The sequence below is a fragment of the Numenius arquata genome, chromosome 9, assembly GCF_964106895.1.
Source record: "Numenius arquata chromosome 9, bNumArq3.hap1.1, whole genome shotgun sequence".
NCBI lineage: Eukaryota > Metazoa > Chordata > Aves > Charadriiformes > Scolopacidae > Numenius > Numenius arquata.
Genome location: NC_133584.1, coordinates 52,252,126 through 52,273,010, shown reverse-complemented (window position 1 = coordinate 52,273,010; position 20,885 = coordinate 52,252,126). Strand labels below are relative to the sequence as shown.

The window sequence follows — 20,885 nt, the reverse complement described above, 5'->3', positions numbered from 1 at the left end:
TTCACAGATATGCTGGAATGGAAGAGGCAATGTTAAGAGGCACAATTTCTATTCCTCGCCTGCAAACTGAACTTAGAACTGAAGCATTGGTTAATTATTCACCAACCAAAGGATATATTCAGATGAGCTCAGCTGCAACAACTCACGGAAACTCAGTTTCAGAAAGAGTTCTTTTCAGATATGGTAGGGAAAAAAACATGATCCACGTGTGCAACCTATAAATTTAAGCATCTTGTTAACATTAGTTTACAGTATACCCCTAAATAGAATAAGAATATTGCTAATTTTACCCTTTTCTTTTCAACTCATGATTTTCAGATTCTGAAAAAGTTGAGCTAGAGTGGAATTCAGGCGCCAGTGCTGCTGTGAAAAAAATGTCTTCTGGCTTCCCAGTCGACTTTTCAGACTACCCAAAGACTTTTGAGAAGCATGCCAATGAACTGCTGGATCGGAAAGTGGCTCATACGGATATGACACTGCGACATATCGTGTCACAATTTATTGTGGTATGTTTCAACTTCCAGTAGATATTACAGCTTGATCACGTAGCCCTGGTGAATTCTCGCCTCCCCCATGGAAGCCAAAATGGGAACTACTTGTAAAAGCACTCATCAGATTAAATAAGATGTATATTTCCAACTTTGATCAAGCAAGTCACTTTATCAGATGCCTAGGGCTCAGTACATGGATAGTTACAATGGCTTTCAGATAATAACAAGTGTTAGGACTTCCCAGTAAGTTTACTTTGAAAAACTTGTCTCCTCTTTGCAGGCAACCAACACCTGGCTGCAAAAGGCGTCAAAAGATGTCCCCTATGCCCAGACTCTGCAAGACAAACTAAGTGGGCTGCAGGAACTGAGCATTCAGAAAATTAACCTGCCTGTTATCACCATTCCTGAAGAACTTTTCCTGAAAAGGTAGGGAGAGAAATTAGAATAGTCACACATGAAACTGAAAATAGATATTTGTTCATGTTTTTGTGTTATTTTATTTTACTTTGTTTTATCAAACAGCGTGGAATTGCTGTAAACATTAGCATAAAATTGGAATCATATCAAAGAATTTTAAGACCAGAGAGGTGAAATTATATGGAGGAAATGGTGCATATCTTCAATACAGATTTGACTCAGCAGTTACTCCTGCAGTATATGAATATATTCTGAAGTATTGTGTTATATAGTAATGAGAACTGAACAAAAATACAGTGTTGAATAATCTTTAAGCCATAGAACTAATGAAGCCAAGTTTCCCATAGGTCTGCGTCCTGCATCCCTGCAGACCTTTTGTCTTTGGCTGTAACCCTAATATCTCTACTTTTTCCTGTGCAGTTCTACTGGACAGTTCTTCCCATTCCCCTACACATACTGGTTGACCTTGTCACTTGCTCATAGGCAACACAAGCCATGGTTGTACATATACGGACTGGATGCTTACACTACTTTGGGCCCATCTCCTCCACCTAATAGTTTCACAGAACTTGCACGAATGTAATTACCCTTCAGGCTTTTACCCTTCCGTCAAATTTGATAGAAATCATCCAATATGTTAAAAATTTCTAAAACTTAGGGTCTGACAAACAAAAAGAGAGACTGGAAGGCAGATAAATAGTATATTTTTCTGGTTCTAGGAAATTAGACTGTAAGTCAGCCAGAGTGGATCTAGATTTTTAAAATGCTCATTCACCTGCCAGGATTTGCTCTCATTACAGTTCCTAGCACATATTGTTCTTGCGAGTTAGTGTTCACATCACATTGCTGCTCTGCCTATGCATAAGGATTCAAGGAACAGTGTTGCTTGGTAGTATCTTCAGAATACACCCATAGCTACCCCTGTAACGAAGAGAAACATATCTGTATAATTTTCCCATGAGCTAGGGAAATATTGATGGCTGAAATGAATGCAAAGGACAACAGAAGCTAGTGTAAGATTGGATTACAAAAGCAGATGGAGAAGAGTCCTGCATTTTATCTCTCTTAGCACTGTTTTTCCATGTACTATCTTTCACTGTGGTAACATGAAATTGTATGTTAATGACACACATCTCTACTGCATCCATTGTGTTCCTAAGCTAAGTATAAGCAAGGAAAAGCTGTTTTTTCTCCTATATTCTTATCAGCAGTGCACATAATAATAATAATAATAGGAATTTCTACTGCTCTGTGATGTTGCTTTTTTAACCAACTGATGTAAAGGAACGCACTTCAAAAATGTTTCCTTAGTTTTCGTCTTAGGATGTAGCTCTAAGTGTAAAAAAGAAGATTTTGTAATATAAAAGACCAGTTAGGCAAACAATAAGAACATCTTTGCCAGCTTATTGTTCATGCACAAATTAAGGCCAATTTTCCTCCTGTTTTGCCTTTTCATAATTACTCTTTTTGCCCACAAGCTTTTCAGCTGACGATCCATTTTTTCCAGTCCTAGCTCCTGGTCAAATGGTTAGATTTTTATTTGTTTTTATTGAGAATAAAATAAATGCTGAATATTTGGATGAAACTTAGAAATGCTTATCATCAGAAAGAGAAATTCTTTATAATTTAGGTTCTTAAAACTTCCAATACTAGCAAGACTTTTCATGCATTTCTATAAGAATACATTGCTTTTTTAAAGAAGAATATAATCACCTTTTTCTGGTACTCAGCATGCCACATTGCACAAGTGCGGCAGGTTTTTTGGAGGACTTTTTTCCTACGTCAGCTATTTTCATTCAAATTCCTTCATTTTGAGGATCATTTTCATGCCAATACATCTTTTCATTAATGTTCATAAAGGAGATTTGGATTCTCAGAGTAGAAAATCAAACACAAGATTCATAAAAGTAGTGTATTTAATGCCCCTTGAATGACACTCTCCACCTGGGAGCTGATGTTAGTTAAGCTCTGAACAAAGAATCAGGAACCTTTGAATCCTAATGCAAGGTCTTACAGAAAGAATGTGTTTCTGGACTACTTGACCTATGAGTCTCCTTGACTATGAAGTAAGGGGGAAAAACATTGGCAGAATTCACTGATATTGAAAATGCTTTCAGTAAATTCTGATAGATGAGAGCTTAAAAAATGCTGATAATAATAGATGATCATTACATTTCTCTCTAAACAGAAGGACAGGACATTGATATAAGCATGTGAATAAGCTCAGTATCATGGGAATAGTAGGAAACATGGAAAATGCTGTATGTTCTTCATGGGCTTACAGTTTCTAATAGAGTCACTTTTATTTTCTAGTGAAGGCCGGATCAGATACAACTTAAATAAGGACAATTTTCTAATTAATGTCCCGTTACCATTTGGTGGAAGATCATCCCGTGACATAAGGGTGCCACAGACTGTTAAAACACCTCCTCTGGTAATGGAGTCCGTGGGAATAAGTGTGCCATCTCGGGAATACAGAATCCCAACATTTACTATTCCAGAAACCTATCCACTTCGTGTGCCTTTACTTGGTGCTTTAGAGGTCTCTGCTAATTTGTACAGCAACTATTACAACTGGACAGCAGCATACTCTTTGGCTAATAGCACCACGGAGAAAGCGTCCGGCATAAAGACTACTTATAGCACGAGCGCGGATTCAGTTTTTGAGCTATTTTCCTACAGTGTGAAAGGTAAGAATGTGTGCTAATACTGCAGTGTTAGCAAAACTACTTTAATGACTTTATTTTCCATGTATCAGGTACAGTGCATTCATTTTCCTGTTGCTTATTTAAAGAAAGGTGTCGTATAATCTCACATCACTTTCTCTTTGTTTTTAAAGATATTATGTGAGTCTGTTTATTCAGGCATTAACAGTGAAGTCAGTTTAATTCAATAAAGACTTTTAAGGTCCACATTTTCCTAGATATTCCCTACTGAAGAAAAAGTCCTTCAAACCTGAAGGCATGATTCTACAAACTTTTGTATATCTGACAAGTCAAGTGTTTTCAAAATCAGGTGTGTAAGTGTATGTGTAGGTATGTCCTATTTTTATATATTTATGTAGATGGTTTGTGGTTTTTAATCATTTATGTATGTCTATATACTGCCATAACTATATAGCAGGATTATATCCCGGATTCAGACTGGATAGGTCTTAAGACTACTATTTTTAAGTCAGTTCCTCTAAAATAGCAGTTTGGGTTCTCAAATTGCAAAAGGACAAGCTAACTTCAGTCTTTTCTAAACTCTGCACCATAAATGAAGCATGGTAAAGAAAACATTAAAAACCAGGAATGTTAGAAGATGGGCTTTCAAGAATAACCCATATCTTTGTGTCGTTTCACATAATTATATTTAGTAAACTACTGTAGAGATTTAATTTATTCATACTTCAAAACTTTAGCCCCAAATATCAAAATAATAACAATTTTTACAGAAATAGTCAGGATTTACCAAAACATTTTGGCCTTTAAAGCAAAATGGTATCACAGTAATTGCAATTCAAGCAGTAACATAAAAGCTTAGTGGCATTAGACAAAGTCTTAAAGACAAAAACGTATAAATTACACCGTTACCTTTTGTCGTCTTTTTCTTATTTCAGGTTCTGGAGAAGCATCATATAATAGAAATGGATTCACCTGCGCATATGAAAATCACCTGAAGCACAGACTGTTAACATCAGCTTTTAAGCTGGCCAGGACAAAGAGTTATGAACCTAGCCCAGTTACAAACTACACCATATCACTTACAGCATCCAGTACTCTGGGTCCTCAGCTTTCATTTTCCGGTGATATTGTTTCTGAAAAGACGAATAACGTGAATATCAATAATGTCAAGATGGAAGGGCAGCTGGAAGTGGCTTCTGTCTTTGCAAGAAGCATTTACACTCTGTCAAGCTCATACAATGAAAAGAGACGGGTTTTAGAAGGAAAATCAAGTCTGAAGTTGGATTCTTCTTACCTTCAGGCTACCAATCAGATATCCGGCAGATACAGCGATGATTTATTTTCTGTTACTTCAGTTTCTGATGTACAAAGCGGACTGTTAAAGAACACAGCTTCACTGAAGTTTGAAAACAGCCAGATGAAAATTACATCTGAAACAAATGGGAGGTATCGACATACTGCAGGTGTCAATAAGCTTGAATTAATTTTGTCAAAGAAGATGGCAGCACTTCGATCTGAGTACCAAGCCACTTACAAGCAAACCCAGTATTATGCCTTGTTTGCAGGTTCTCTCAATTCCCAGGATCTTGTTTTCAACACTGATATCTCTATGACTGATCAAAAGAATCGAGCTGCACATAAGTCATCCCTCAATGTAAATCAGTACGGTCTTGCCAGCAGCGCAACCACAAATGTGCAGTTTAGTCCGCTGACAATGCAGAGCGAAATGAACGCCAAACTTGATACTGCTGGAGGCTCCATGTCACTCTCTTCTTCTGGGCGCTATGGTAAAAACAATGCAAAATTCAACCTGGGTGGAAGAGTGAGCCTAACGGAAATAACGCTGGGAAGTGAGTATCAGAGCACCCTTCTGGGCATGGACAACAAACATGTTTTAAACTTCAGAGTTAACAGAGAAGGACTCAAGTTTTCAAATAATTTGCAAGGATCGTTCAAAGAGATTAAGTTGGAGTATACGAATGACTTGAATATTCCTGGCTTATCCTTAACATTTGCTTCAAAGTTAGACAACAGCTTCAGCTTTGACAAGTTCCACAAGCATGTTTTTGACCTGCAACTGCAGCCTACCTCACTCACAGCTAAACTGAGCAATAATATTAAATACACTAAAACAGAGGTTTCCAACAAAGCAGAACTGCTTCTCGAGCCTCTGAAGCTGAACTTGGGTGGCAATGTCAGAGGAGCCTATGGAGCAGATGAAATAAGGCATACCTACACCATCACCTACGCTGAGCTAGCTGCGAACTTTAAAACAGATACGGTCGCAAATGTTCAAGGCGCAGCAGTGAGTCACAGAGTTAATCTGAATGTGGCAGGACTCGCTTCCTCGCTTACTATGAACACAAACTGTGATTCCAAATCTCTCCGTTTCAGCAATGCTCTGCGCTCCACCATGGCCCCATTTTCTATCACTGCTGACATACACACCAATGGTAACGGAAAGCTGATTGCTATGGGTGAACACACTGGAGACCTCTACAGCAAATTCCTGTTTAAAGCAGAGCCTCTTGCTTTCACTTTCTCCCATGATTACAGAGGATCTACCGGTCATAGCCTGAAGTCTAGAGGAAGATACACTACCCTGCTTGATAACAAAGTTCATATGCTTTTTACTCCATCAGAGCAGTCAAGTGCTTGGAAATTGAAAAGTCAGCTAAACAGTAATGTGTATTCACAAGATCTCAGTGCTTACAATGATGCAGAAAAGTCTGGCGTGGAACTTAGTGGAAGAGCTTTAGCAGATCTCTCTGTAATGGATACATCAGTCACTCTACCATTCACATCTGAAGAAGTTAATTTAATTGATATGTTGGGCCTCAGGGGCAGTGTGTCAGAGCTTCAAGAATTCAGCATCTCTGGCTTTGTGAAGTATGACAAAAATAAAGATATGCATGTTATTAACCTACCATTCTTGGAACATCTGCCAATTTACTTTGAAAAAATCAGAGGCACCATTCTATCCACACTGCAGGCCATACAAAGTTACCTGAAGAACATTAACATAGAGCAACATATGAGGAAATACAAGGCAACTTTGGATAAACTCCCACAGCACATTAATGATTACATGGACAAATTAGATATGAAAGGCAGAGTAAGCAGCATGAAAAATAATTTGGTTGCTTTCACAAAGGACTACAGAATAACATCTGATGATCTGCAAATTATGCTGGAAAAAGCCATGGACAATCTTCAAGAAATACTATCTCAGCTGCAGGTCTATCTGATGCAAATTGAGCAATACATAAAAGATCATTATGAGCAGTATGACATTAAAGCGCTTATTGCACAGCTTCTTGATCAAATCGTTGAAACAATGACAGCTCTAGATAACAAATATAACATAAGAATGACTGTAGTTGACACTATTCAAAAATTGCAATTTTTTTTTCACCAGTATTATCCTACCAAAATTGGAAGTAGCACTTTGGCTTGGATTAAAAATGTAGATGATGAGTACAGGATTACAGCTAGAATACAGGAAAACTTAGAACAACTCAAGATTCAGATTCAGAATATTGATGTCAGACGCATTGCAGAAAATTTGAAACAACAGATTGAAATGTTTGATACTAAAGAAGTTTTAGAAAAATTGAAGCTTTCATTACCAATTGAAAAAATTAATCAAGTTCTTGAACAAATCAAAGACTTTATTCTAAATTGGATGGAGGAGTATGAAGTATCTGAGAAGATCAGTGCTTTCCGAGGTCATGTGCACAAACTGATTGTAAAATATGAAATTGATAAGCAGGTATATTTTTTAATGGACAGAATGATAGAACTGCTTAACCAGTACAGAATAAAAGAAACTGTCCAGAAACTGACCACCTACCTGAAAAATATTGATCTGAAGTCATGCTTTGATAAAGTTGTTGCTTTTATTGATGATGCTGTCAAGAAAGTGCAAACCTTTGATTATGAAATGATGATAAAGGAAATCAACAAGTTCCTTGACATGCTTATTAAAAAGCTGAAGTCTTTTGACTATAACCAGTTTGTTGATGACACAAATAACAAAATCCGAGAAGTAACCCAGAAAATAAATGAGGAACTCAGAAATCTAGAACTTCCACAGAAAGCAGAAGCACTGAAACAGTATATGAAAGATTTTAGAGCTGTGATTTCAAAATACATGGAACAACTACGGGACACCAAGCTTGCTGCAATAATTAACTGGTTCAAGGAGCTCATGAACTCAACAACATTTGCTAATCTGAAAGCCAAGGTAAATGAACATCTGGAAGACCTGCGAGAGAGGATTTCTGAAATGGATATTTCCCAGGAATTCCAGTGGTTTCTTCAGAAAATAAGCCAATTCTACAATTCTGTTGTCATGTACATTTCTGACCAGTGGAACATAGCTTTTAAGAAAATCGTTGCTTTGGCTGAAGAGTATGATCTAAAAAACTGGGCTGAAAATTTAAACCAGTTTGTTGAAACAGGATTTAAAGTCCCTGAAATCAGAACTGTTGTAGTCACTATACCTGCCTTTGAGGTTAGTCTCCGAAGTCTTCGGGAAGCAACATTTCGAACACCAGACTTCATTGTTCCACTGACTGATCTGCATATCCCCTCCTATGAGATAAACATTAAGAGACTAAAGGACATGAAAATCCCAATGAAATTTACTACCCCAGAATTTACAGTTCTAAATACCTTTCAGGTTCCTTCCTATACAATTGACTTGAATGAGATTAAACTTCAGATTGTGAGAACAATAGACAAACTCATGTCTGGTGAATTTCAATTGCCAGCAATTGATTTGTATTTTAAAGATCTGAAGATGAGAGATATGCCTTTTTCTGACCTTTCTTTCCCAGAAATACAAATGCCTCAGTTTCAAATACCAGAATTATTGGTTCCCAAGCTAAATCTAAATGAGTTCCAGTTTCCTGACATGAAGATACCAGAGTTCCAGCTTCCACGTATCCCACATACTTTGACTGTCCCTACATTTGGCAAATTGTCTGGTGCTTTCAGAGTCACCTCTCCATTCTTTACACTGTCTACACAAGCTGAGGTTCATAATACTACATCATCTGCAAACAGCCCAGAATTCGTGACCTCCCTTTCAGCTCAAACAACGTCCAAATTAGACTTCCTAGTTTTTAGTGTTGTTGCAGATTCACGTCTCTTGGCCCCTGAGATGAAGCAGCTGAATCTTAAAAATTCCGTGAAGGTCAACCACAGGTTCCTTAAAGTTGATCACACCAATGAAGTGATATTTTTAGGAACTTCAGTAGAAGGTGAAGCTGAAACTAGAGCAAACTTATATACAACAAAAAATTCAATAGGACTACAGAATAATTTAATGGTCAAGCTGCAAAGAAAAATATGGATGCAGAGTGGAACGTCATATTCCCACAGACTGAATATTCCACAAGCTGATTTCTCCAGTCAAGCTGATCTGGTCAATAATATGACAACAGAGGTAGAAGCAGGACACATATCATTTACCTCCACTGGTAAAGGAAACTGGAAATGGGCTTCTCCTAATTTCTCCGATGAAGGCACTCATGATTCACATGCCACTTTCAGGGTTGAGGGCCCCATTATTACATTTTCTGCCAACAACAGAATAAATGATAAATACCTGAAAGTCAACCAAGCTATGAGATATGAATGTGGTTTCCTAAATTATGCAACACTTCAAATTCAATCTGAAATTGAGTCACAGCGTGTGGGACGTAGTGTTCTGAATGTAAAAGGCACAGGACAGCTTGGAGGAATGAAAGTAGAATTAACAGGCTCTCATAATGCTCGGCTCAATGGACGGATTACTGGAACTGTAAATAATGAGGTTTCCTTCTTGGCACAGCCTTTTGAAATTCGTCTATTAACAAACAATGATGGAAATGTGAAAATCAGCTTCCCAATGAAACTGACTGGCAAAATTGACTTCCTGAATAACTATGGTTTTGCACTCAGTTCCTCTGTTCAGCAGGTCAGCTGGCAAGCTACTGGCAGGTTCAATCAGTACAGATATTCCCATAATATGTCTGCTGGCAACAACGATGACAGAATTGAAGCTCATGTCCAAATGAATGGAGATGCCAACCTGGACTTCCTAAATATTCCTTTAACCGTTCCTCAGCTTCAGGTTCCCTTCACTAGAATCAAAACTCCTTGGGTAAAAGATTATTCGCTGTGGGAACAGGCAGGCCTGAAGGATTTATTGAAGACAACAAGACAATCCTTTGATTTAAATTTGAACGCTCAGTATGAGAAAAACAAAGACATGCATGTAATCCCACTTCCGTTAGCAACATTGCATGAAGCACTTAATAAATACATCATTTTCTTCAACAAGCATTTTGAGAGAGGAAGAAATACCGCTTTAGATTTCCTCACAAAATCATATAATGAAGCCAAAACAAAATTTGACAAATACAAAATACAGACATCGCTGAACAAACTACCAAGGACCTTCAGGATTCCAGGATACACCATTCCAATTGTGAATATTGAGGTTTCTCCTTTTACTGCTGAGATGCCAGCCTTTGGTTACATGCTCCCAAAAGAAATAAGCACAACAGGATTCACAGTCCCATTTATTGGCTTTTCAGTACCATCTTACACGCTAGTCTTACCTTCTCTGGAGCTTCCAGTCCTTCATGTCCCACAAGATCTACGCACTCTAAAGCTTCCTAGATTCAGAATCAACAGCCCAGCAAACCACATCTTAATTCCTGCCATGGGGAACATTACTTATGACTTCTCATTTAAATCCAGTGTGATCACTTTAACTGCGAATGCTGGGCTGTTCAATCAGTCAGATATTGCTGGGCAACTCAGTGTCTCATCCTCTTCTGTCATTGATGCACTGCAATTTAAGCTGGATGGTTCAACAAGTTTGACAAGAAAAAGGGGGTTGAAGCTGGCCACAGCATTGTCCCTGAGTAATAACAAGTTTGTAGGAGGAAATCATGACAGTGCTATTAGTCTCACAAAGAGGAACTTGGAAGCTTCAGTGGCAACAAATGCAGAAATCAACACACCAATTTTAAAAATGAATTTCAGCCAAGAACTTTCTGGAAATACTAAGTCCAAACCCACACTTTCTTCAGTGCTAAAATTAATGTATGATTTTAATACTCCTAAATATGGCACCAGCGCTAAGGGAGGAATTGCTCATAAACTTGCTTTAGAGAGCCTAACATCTTACATATCAGTAGAAACTTCTACAAATGGGGACATTGATGGAGTATTTTACACTGGAAATGCATTTTCTGGAAGACTAAACCATGATGCACACACCTATCTGAATGCTAATGGAGCTCGGTCATCTCTCAAGCTTGAGGCTCACTCCAAAGCAGATGGACTCTGGAACACTGAAATGAAAGAAGTACTTGCAGTAGAAGCATCTACACGTCGTGTTTACGCAGTCTGGGAGCACAATGGGAAAAACTATGCACGATATACACCTCTTTTCACAACAACGGGGGCTCAGAGATGCAAAGCAACCTTAGAGCTTGCTCCTTGGGGTATATCAGCAGATCTTCAGATTCAAGCCACTCAGCCAAATTTCTTCCTGGACACGGCCTCAGTTAATCAAGTTGTTGTTGTGAAAATCAGTACTGCAAACCAGAAAGTTGGCTGGAAGGGTGAAGGTCAAATTCAGTCATTATCTCTCAGTCATGATATGCAGTTATCAAATGAAAAATCAAAGGCAAAGTTTGATATTTCTGGATCTTTGGAAGGATACATGGACTTCCTCAAAGACATTAAGTGTCCCATTGCTGAGAAGAGCTTATGGGATATCTTGAAGTTGGATGTCACTACCAGCGCTGACAGAAAACAGTACTTAAATGGTTCAGCATCCCTTGTGTATACAAAGAGTGACGATGGTTACTTTTTCCCCATACCTGTGAATAAGCTGACCGATGGCTTCACTTTCAGTATTCCTGAGTTACACCTGAAGGTTCCAAGCCCTGTTCTCAGCACTCCAGAGTTCAGAGTTCCTTTCACCACTCTCGAGGTCCCAGCATACACCATTGACTTACGCAACATAAAAATTCCACAGACCCTAAACACGCTGCCATTTGATGTCAATTTACCCACACTGCCAAAACTAAGATTCCCCAAAGTGGATGTAGGAGCCAATTATATTACATTAGAAGAATATAAAATACCATATTTTGAGGTGACAATACCTGAATACCAAATAACTGTGTCTCAATTCACTCTTCCAAAGAGTATTTCTCTTGGCAGTTTCCACGTAGATCTGGACGAGGTAGCTAACAAGATTGCTGATTTTGACCTGCCTACAATTACAATTCCTGAACAGAAAATTGAGATCCCCCCTCTCAAAATATCCTTGCCTGCTGGAATTTATATCCCATCATTTGGTGCCTTGACTGGATCTTTCAAAGTTGCTTCCCCTTTGTACAATGTCACCTGGAGAACAGACTTAACAAACAAAAAGGACTCTTTTGAACAGTCCGTTGACTCTACCTGCAGCTCAACATTACAGTTCCTGGAGTATGACTTGAATGGTAAGATACTGAAATTCTATATACCAAAATTTTGGAGGAAATACTGTATACTGGGTTGTTAACAATTATATTTTTTCAGGACTTTATATATGAGAGTGTTGCTGTCTATTTAGCATTGACATTAAATTATATCTCTTTTATCATCAGCAGCATTTTTTGATAAATTATTATCAGTCACAGTCACCCTGAAGGCTAATGACTGGATATATGTATAACTAATGACATACTGTGAAAAAAATGGAAAATATCTCTTTTCTGTGTAGCAGTTTCTTACTTTATATTGTGAACAACATAACATTCTCCTGTTATTTAAGATAATACATATAAAGGAGAGAAGACAGCCTGACTTTTTATCTGTTTCAGTTCAGATGAAGAAATACCTTTCTTTTTCCTTAGGAACTAAGCATATTTGATTTCAAAAATTATTTCAACTCAGAAAACTCTGGAGTCCCTTATGGCATTGAGTTCTATACTTTAAAGTAGTACTAAAAACATGCATCAGAATAGAATTCTAAACTCTCAAGAAATTAGAATCCCCATTTATGATCTGCATGAATACAAAATGTTATATCCATACTGTTCTAAATATAGAGAAAAATGGAATTTTAAAATACTCTAGTTGAACAAATATTTTCATTTCCTTTTATTTGGGGTATTATGGGCATTCAGTTTCTTGATGCATAATTTTACATATTACTGAAACACCCCAAAATTGACCGTCTAACATACAACTGGACATGTATTTTGTACACACATTTGAAATCTTTTTTCACAGTTGTTTCAAACTACAAGTATGAAGAAGGCATGTTTGTTATGAAGACAACTGGCAGCTTTTCACATCGTGACATGAGCGCAAACTACAAGGAAGATCTTACCATTTCTGGAATTAGGTAAAAATTTGTTCTAATATTATTTACAATAAAAAAAAATCACCAATGATGTATTGTAGCTTTGATATCTAATGCCCCGGAGTGCTTTGTTGTTAATATGAACCTAAGTAGCTACCCTGTCATTATCAGCTATGCCTTTTCCCCTCTCAAGCTAGCTGGAAAGCCTTTCCCTCTCAGCATTTCTAGAATAGCTTTCTCAGCAGCCCCATTTCAGAAAACTGCTTAGATATAAACACAGTATTTCATAATCAGAGCAATTCTAGATCTGACCATCAACATAGGCTGGGTTTTTTTCACTGGATCCCTTTGTCATCACAAGCCATTAAAGAGTAATTTTTATTCACAAGTACCAGTGCTAGGGATTGCAGAGTTGGCCTTCTAACTGCCTGTTTTGATCTGCAAGTGTTGTGTTGATACGTCCAAGGGACAGAGCCTCCGAAGGCAAGTACAAATGCAGATAAAAAATACTGCCTATACTTGTGTTGGTGGAAAAAACTGCAGTTAGCTTCTAGAAGTCTGTAGAAAGCTGACAGTGGTACAGCTGCAGGTTTTGTTTTGCTGCCCTAATTTAAAGAACATTCTCAACAGAGCTCAATATAGTTTTATCTAAAACAAGAAAATTGGAGTGATGTCAAGTTTTGAATGTGTTAGGCTAAATCCTAAGAAATGTGGGTAGTAAAACCCTACATTTTCTTTTGATGACAAAGGCATTGTTTACATACATATATATATATGTAAAATAAGAGGTGGTATTGTATTTAGACACACTGCAGCAGGCATGTGCTTTGTGCATTCCTTCCTAGCTGTGTATTCACTGTTGTTGCAGAGTCATGGACAACACTGCATCACTAGACATCATCAGCCCAACCTTTACTGACGTTCATGTGCGTTACCAAGAGACTGACAGGAGCTTATCTGGCTCCGTATCTTCACCCTCTGCTGGGACCTTGGGCTATGTCATTGAAATGGACACTGACATTTTCACAGCAAAAGTTTACTACCGGACTCGGGTAAGTTTGATATGAGCAATAAAAAGCAGAAAGGTTAGGTGTGGTCAGAGGAAAAGTTCCCTTTTAAAGTTTGTGTACGTTTATGTTAAGACATAAATTAACCACTCTTTGTCCAAAGAAAAAGTATACTATCCGTCGTTAACATTTTTGTTCCCTGCACTGGCCTTTCCAATACTAAAAGCAGTGTCTGTGTGAAGGGGCTGTTTCAGGTCCTCCACACAGTTAATTTTGCCCTCTCCTATGATCAAAAAAACATACCCACTGAAAGTGAAGAATAAGTTTTAGTTTATTTTAGATAAGCCACCCATCGGGTTTAACATATACCCCTCAGGCTACTTGTGATTACTATAGAAGTGGCCATTATAGGAATCAGGCCACTGGAAGAGGTTGGACCATCTGTAGAGTGTCTTTTTTAATCCATTAATAAGTTACAATACATTATGAGAATTAAAAACCTAACTAGATTTGCTAACAAAACATGCTATTATTATTATTGGCATACTGCAACAATTTCAAACTTAAAATCTTACCTTCCAGAATGAAATTCTAATTCAGGAGTCACAAGTAACTCATACTTCACTAACTTAAAAATAATTTACTACTGAAAACTGGAAAATTTGTTTATGTAAATAGATTCTCATTCAAGGATCTTTAATTTCTCTGAGTAACTCTCTAAATTATCTCTTTGATTTAAATTATTACAAAATGAAATCTCTGAATATTTTCCTATGAAGAAAATGACTTTTGGAATCACTTTAAAGATTTTTTAATTTAAAGAATTTAAGAATTTAAAGAATGAGTAGGTCCATTTCCCAAGTAATTTGCATGCCTTATGAGACATGATAGGCATTTAATACAAAGGAAGGAAAAATCTTATTTGCAGTCAAATTTTAAAAAAGACCAAACTAAGTTATGTTCTGGTCCTGCTGGTTGAAGAAAGTAGCTTGATACAATATCATTTCTTCCAAAATAACCTTTTAAGACAAGAGCAAACATACAGTAGACAAAAAAATTGTAGTGTATTTGTCCTAATATATAATAAAATTAAAGATGAGAATGTTGAAATACACTCATAAATAATATCGGATTTGTTTTATATAAAAGCTACCTTTTTCTTATCCTGTTCTATATTTTCAGTCTGCTCCTCAAAAGGACATTGAAATATTAAAAAGTGAGATATCCTTCGAGAAACCTGATGTGATTCAAATGAAATTCAACTGGAAAGAGGATGCTGCCAAAGACTTGCTGTTGGGTCTAAAAGAAAAAGTACCTAAAATGACAAATGCAGCCTATAGGTATGTTAATCGGTATCATAAGGAGCATATGGGACTGGAAATTAGTGATGCTGCCTTAAAGATGAAGAATATCATGCAGAATGATGCTGACAAAGCATATGCACTTGCCGTAAAACAAATAGATAAAATAGATGCTCAGCTTCGCACAGCTGCCAATGAGGCCTCTGGCAAATATCAGGAGATGAAGGTCAAAGCTAAACAGCTATATCAAAAAGCAGCAGATCAAGCTGAACAACTTGACTATCAAAGAATAAAAGCAAAGCTTTTGGATGCTACAATTGACATAATAGAAGAGTATCACAAGAGAATAAAGCACCTAATTGACTCAGCCATTGAATTCCTGAAGACCACAAAATTCCAGGTCCCTGGGCTGTCTGAAAAGTACACTGGTGAAGAAATATACCTTATGACTACAGAGAACATAGCAAAAAATGCTGACTTTTGCCTTTCGAAACTTCAGGAGTACTTTGATGCCTTGATTGCAGCTATCAATGAGCTGGAAGTCAGAGTTCCTGCTTCTGAAACAATTCTTAGAGGTCGTAATGTACTAGATCAAATTAAACAAATGCTGAAACATTTGCAGGAAAAAATCAGGCAGACATTTGCTACTCTCCAGGAAGCTGACTTTGCAGGAAGGCTGAAGCAACTGAAACAAGTAGTGCAACAAGTTTTTCAGAAGGTAGAAGAAATGGTTAGAAGCTTGCAATCCAAAAACTTTGAAGACATCAAAATCCAAACACGACAGCTGTACAAAGATGCAATGGCTTCAGACTATGCACAGAAACTGAGATCCTTGGCAGAAGAAGTTAAAAAATACATTTCTCAGTTTAAAGATCTTAGCCAGAAGACGTTCCAGGACCTTTCAGAAAAGCTGCGCCAGCTGCTCCTCTATGTAAAGGCGTTGCGGGAGGAATATTTTGATCCAACTACACTTGGATGGTCAGTGAAATACTTTGAGGTGGAAGACAAGGTACTAGGGTGGCTGAAGGATCTAATAGATACACTAGTGGCCTGGCAGAACCATTATGTTGGAAATCTTGCTGGCTCAGTTACACGCCTGATAGACCAAGTAAGAGAATTGGTGGAAAACTACAGCCAGGAATATTATGACCTTATAAATGATGTTGAAGGAAAAGGAAAACAGAAGATCATGGAGCTCTCATCTGCTGCTCAGGAAAAAATCCGATATTGGTCTGCAGCTGCTAAGAGGAAAATCGATGAACATAACAAGCAAGTCAAAGAAAAACTCCAGGAGATCTATGGGCAGCTTAGTCATTCCCAAGAAAAGCTAATCAGTGAGGCCAAAAGGTTAATTGATCTAACTATAGAAAATTACTCTGCATTCCTGCAGTATATCTCAGAGCTTCTTCGTTGGTTTGAGCAAACGGCAGCTGAGAGCATAAAGCCGTATATCGCTGTTCGTCAAGGAGAGCTTAGAATAGATGTGCCCAAGCCATTTGACTGGCAGTCCATTTACCAAATGCCCCAAAAAAGCAGAGAGGCACTCAGAAACAAAGTGGAACTAACACGCACACTGATTCAGCAAGGCATTGAGCGAGGCTCCAGGAAATGGGAAGAAATGCAAAGATTCATTGACGAACAACTTGCTACTGAGCAACTGAGTCTTCAGCAGATTATGGAAAATATACAGCAGCGCATGAAGAGCTGAATGGACTCACAGAAGAGGAGAAGTAATAAGTTTGTACCACAATGTATTTAAAAATAACAGCAATCAGCATACTGGAGCTTCAGGTAGATACTGTTTGAATCTGAATTTGTAAATGAAAACTGAATAATCTACACTAGGTTATTTTAATAAGCTTAATAAGCCAATAAATGAGTTCTTTATTACATTTTTGTGTCATTCATTACAGCTGCTTTTACTTGGACCGTAGGGCTTAATCCAACGATTGTCAAGGTCAACGGGAAGTCTTTGCTTTGATTTCACTGTATGTTGGATCAAGCCAATAATGTGCAATACATATTGTAAATAGTCACAAAAGCTATGGGATACATAGAATAAACAGGTTTTAAGATAAAGGTCACATTCATAAGCCAGTTGAAGAACGACTTGGAAACACATCTATTTCCCAGCATAGAAAATAGCATGTACCAAAAATGAAGAAAAAAATAAATGAATTCTGGAAATAACATCAAAAGGTGAAAAAGAACATAGAAATATAAGCAGAATAGAAATCTGACTCCTGGAAAACTGTGGATAATAATACCAATGTTCTGTTAAGAAAAATAAATTTATACATGTATCAGTTTTCAGAAAACTATGCCAAGAATTTCAGATGAGTTTTCTTTCTACTGGCTAATTTATGATTCAGAAATACAGGGTTTTCTTACCTGTTTCCCCATGATATTTCTGGTTTCACATCAAATTGTCTAACTTTTACTTACCACGTTTAGTTAACTGTCAAAGTTTCACTGACATCACTGAATGTGATGGGAGTCAAAAAGTTTTCCCCTCTTGTCCCCTAGCCTGAAGCCTATTCATCTAAATGAATTCTCGATTTAAAGGTGAATTTAAATAATGTTGAAGAATTCGCTCACAAAATAGGACTACTTATGAGTGGAAAATGTGTGAACCTGTTATGGTTTGTTTTCAGCTGTGTTGGAATACTATATAGCTAGCCCTTGAGACAGGCATGCTCAGGCTGAAATGATGTTGCCTCTTTGAGAATAAACTCTTTAACAAACGACACTAGAAATTTTGTGTACATGTCTCTTTTGATACTGTCAGTTCACTCTGTAATACAGTTGTTGCTTGTTCGTGAGTGGAAAACAGAGAGCCTGGTTTTGTCCCGTGCTGTTGTTGGTTACATACATGAAGCAAAGGAGCACCGTTTTACAGATATGCGGGTAAGTTGTGTGGCAGCAGGTACATATCTGCAGCACAGAGCAGCCCCATGCAAAGATGCTGGCTCAAGTCCTGGGAACGGGAGAGCCCATGTTGAGTTTATGCAGCAATAACACTCCCACCTCCACAGCTGGTCCTTACCAGTCTAGCCAGCTCTCAGAGCAAGTTGGGCTATATGACTTTCAGATCCCTATTGCCAGATACTATTACCCGAGTAAATCTGCCAGTAATGATTTTTCTCAGATGAGCTACGTTAACCCTAAAATCAGAACCTGACAGGCATAGCGGTATACACACACCTATCTAGCTGTCAGCAGAGTGGGCATCTCTGAGAAAGTAAAGTAAATCTGTTTTCAGAGCTTTCAGCCATCACAAAAATAGCAATAATTCTCAGGTAAAGAGACGGAGTAGTCACATGTGAACTGTAAAATAAGGAGTTTTCATTCTCAATAGAACTAACCTGCGTATGTCACCCTGCCCAGGAGAACCAGGGGTAGAAAAATCCCTGTTTACATGTCCTACTGAGTATCGCAGTAAATAAAGATGTTGGCTGCAAAGCCCTTTTACCTTCATTCAGAAGGAAACTGAAGCCTATGGGTCATCTGATCCTTATTTGATGTCGGATTGCACAACTCATTTCCCTGAATTTCACAAATGTTTAAGCACAACCAGATTTCTCAGGCACTGTCTGATTCTTGCTTCCCTTCATCATGACAAATAGCCCTGTGAAACAGAGAACAATAGAAGAAATTATAAAAGTTATGGGAGGAGAGAGATTTAAAGTTTTGTTTTGTTTTGTTTTCCCCCTCATGGCTATTTATTTCTGTCCATCACCCATAGTTCTTGGGAGGGTTATAAATTCTAAAAAAGCATTTACTTATAAGGAATGGGTTAACTGAATAGTAAATATGCCAAATAGCGTAAATACTGGCTCTCTTTGGCAAGAGTGAAGCTTCCCAAGAGCAAACACAATAGCTTGCACACTAAACTGTGGTTAGAGGTTAGAGGAGATTTCCAAGTCTCATAGCAGCATTGCCGCCAATTGGATTAAAGCTCTCGACCCTGTAATCGATGTGACAGCCATCTTGCCGTCATCCCACAGTAGGTTTGGGGAGGGCCTGGAAGCAGAACATTGCTCTCAAAAAACGAGGTCGTGCTGGAACTTAGCTGTTGTTAAATCCCCGCACCGGAGAGGTCTTCTCAAGCACCCCTTTGAAACTCGGGCGATGTTTTGGCGCAGGAAGGGATGTGTATGTTTGCGTGTGTGCATGGGTACGTCCCACAAGCACGTACAACCAGGTGTAACTTCAATTTCCCTGGCTTTTCCTGTTGGTTGTTGGTTGGTTACTTTTTCTTTCAGATTCAAGCAAATTTTAACCTTATTTTCCATGTAATATGTTACAGAAATGTAGACAAAACCACAATTATTCAAATGATGCTGCAATTCACTCCACCTATGAAATGTTTACGATATAATAATTTGAAATATTATTAGTTCTATTTTGGCGTCTTTTTCAATCCAGTTTATACAATAAGAAATACTATATTTCATTAAATTGAGTTGTGTGACAGATAACTGGGAATCAGCAACTATCTGGGGCTCAGTGACACTGCTTCTTTTCTTTTCTTCCCTATAGTCTTCATCATCTGAATTCTCATAAATGCCAGAGGGGCTTTTCTTTATAATTTACAGCAAGTATCAGACATAGAGCAGAACTGGTTGTAAAAGTTTAATTAAGTGAAACATTTTAACAAGAAATTCAGAGAACAATATGCCCTGCTCTAACTAAGTGATTGTAGAAATAACATTGACAAGAAACGTGTGTGTTCCTAAATGAAAAACTTTTGCAGACGTAGAACAGCAAAAATGTTCCAGAATTTTAGATTATGCAACTAACTAGGGCTGATCTTTTATTATGTGATTTTAAAATACATGTATAATTTGCTGTGTATACAGAGATTCTAAACACGGATCCACCTCCACACACACCATACAGTGCGTCATCCCCCTCTGGCTCTAAGTTATACTATTGATACTTTTAGAGCAACTGTCATTACGGCCTACTGATACCTTACAAAGTTTATATTGAAACATTTAGTTGTTCAGTAAGTGACACCAAATTTCGTACTACTCTTCTGCTGGCAGATTTACTGCTCAAGTGGGAAACCAGAATTTATTAAAGGCCATACGGACATACAGAATTTCTTGTATTCCATTTCCACACAGCCAAATCCTGGCCCAAATGAAATCGATGGCAAAAACTCTATTGGCCTCAGCAGGAGTAGGCTTTGGCCAGTTAGGTGTATAACTTGAGAAGCACTTTGGGAACCTGTAGGACAAAGGCTATATTATTATCTATAAAAAATTTACACAAAAATATCTTTGAAAAACCATGCAGACAGGAAAATTAATCACTAACAAATTCAAGACAGGCCAGAATGAAGGTTGCCTGTGCAACACTAACCAGAGTCTCTTCCTGTATTTTTACCCAGTTTTACCTAGTATCACAGAGAAAGTCTGCCAGGGCCAAGAATCCTGGGTTCTGGTCCCATGCCTCAAACATGGAAATATCCATATACCTCTCATCACCCTTTCCCTCATTTCATTATCCATCCAAGGCATTAAGGGAGGTTGGGACCTCGCAGAACAAAAGCATATGTTGGAGGTTTGCAAGGCCCAACTGGGCAAAGTCTTGAGCAACCCAGTCTGAGTTGAAGGTTGACCCTGCTTTGA

The 20,885-nt window shown here is 37.9% G+C and overlaps 1 protein-coding gene across 1 annotated transcript in view; it reads left to right on the top strand.

The window, feature by feature from the left end:
- The window catches only part of APOB (apolipoprotein B), a 36,780-nt gene extending 19,649 nt beyond the window's left edge, over positions 1–17,131 (top strand). The window contains exons 22-29 of the mRNA XM_074153297.1: positions 8–183; positions 319–506; positions 772–917; positions 3,222–3,598; positions 4,510–12,090; positions 12,866–12,980; positions 13,807–13,990; positions 15,128–17,131. Of these exons, the coding sequence (XP_074009398.1) occupies positions 8–183; positions 319–506; positions 772–917; positions 3,222–3,598; positions 4,510–12,090; positions 12,866–12,980; positions 13,807–13,990; positions 15,128–16,954 (10,594 nt within the window). The 3' untranslated portion in view covers positions 16,955–17,131. The remainder of the gene's footprint in view (positions 1–7; positions 184–318; positions 507–771; positions 918–3,221; positions 3,599–4,509; positions 12,091–12,865; positions 12,981–13,806; positions 13,991–15,127) is intronic.
- Positions 17,132–20,885: the final 3,754 nt, after the last annotated feature.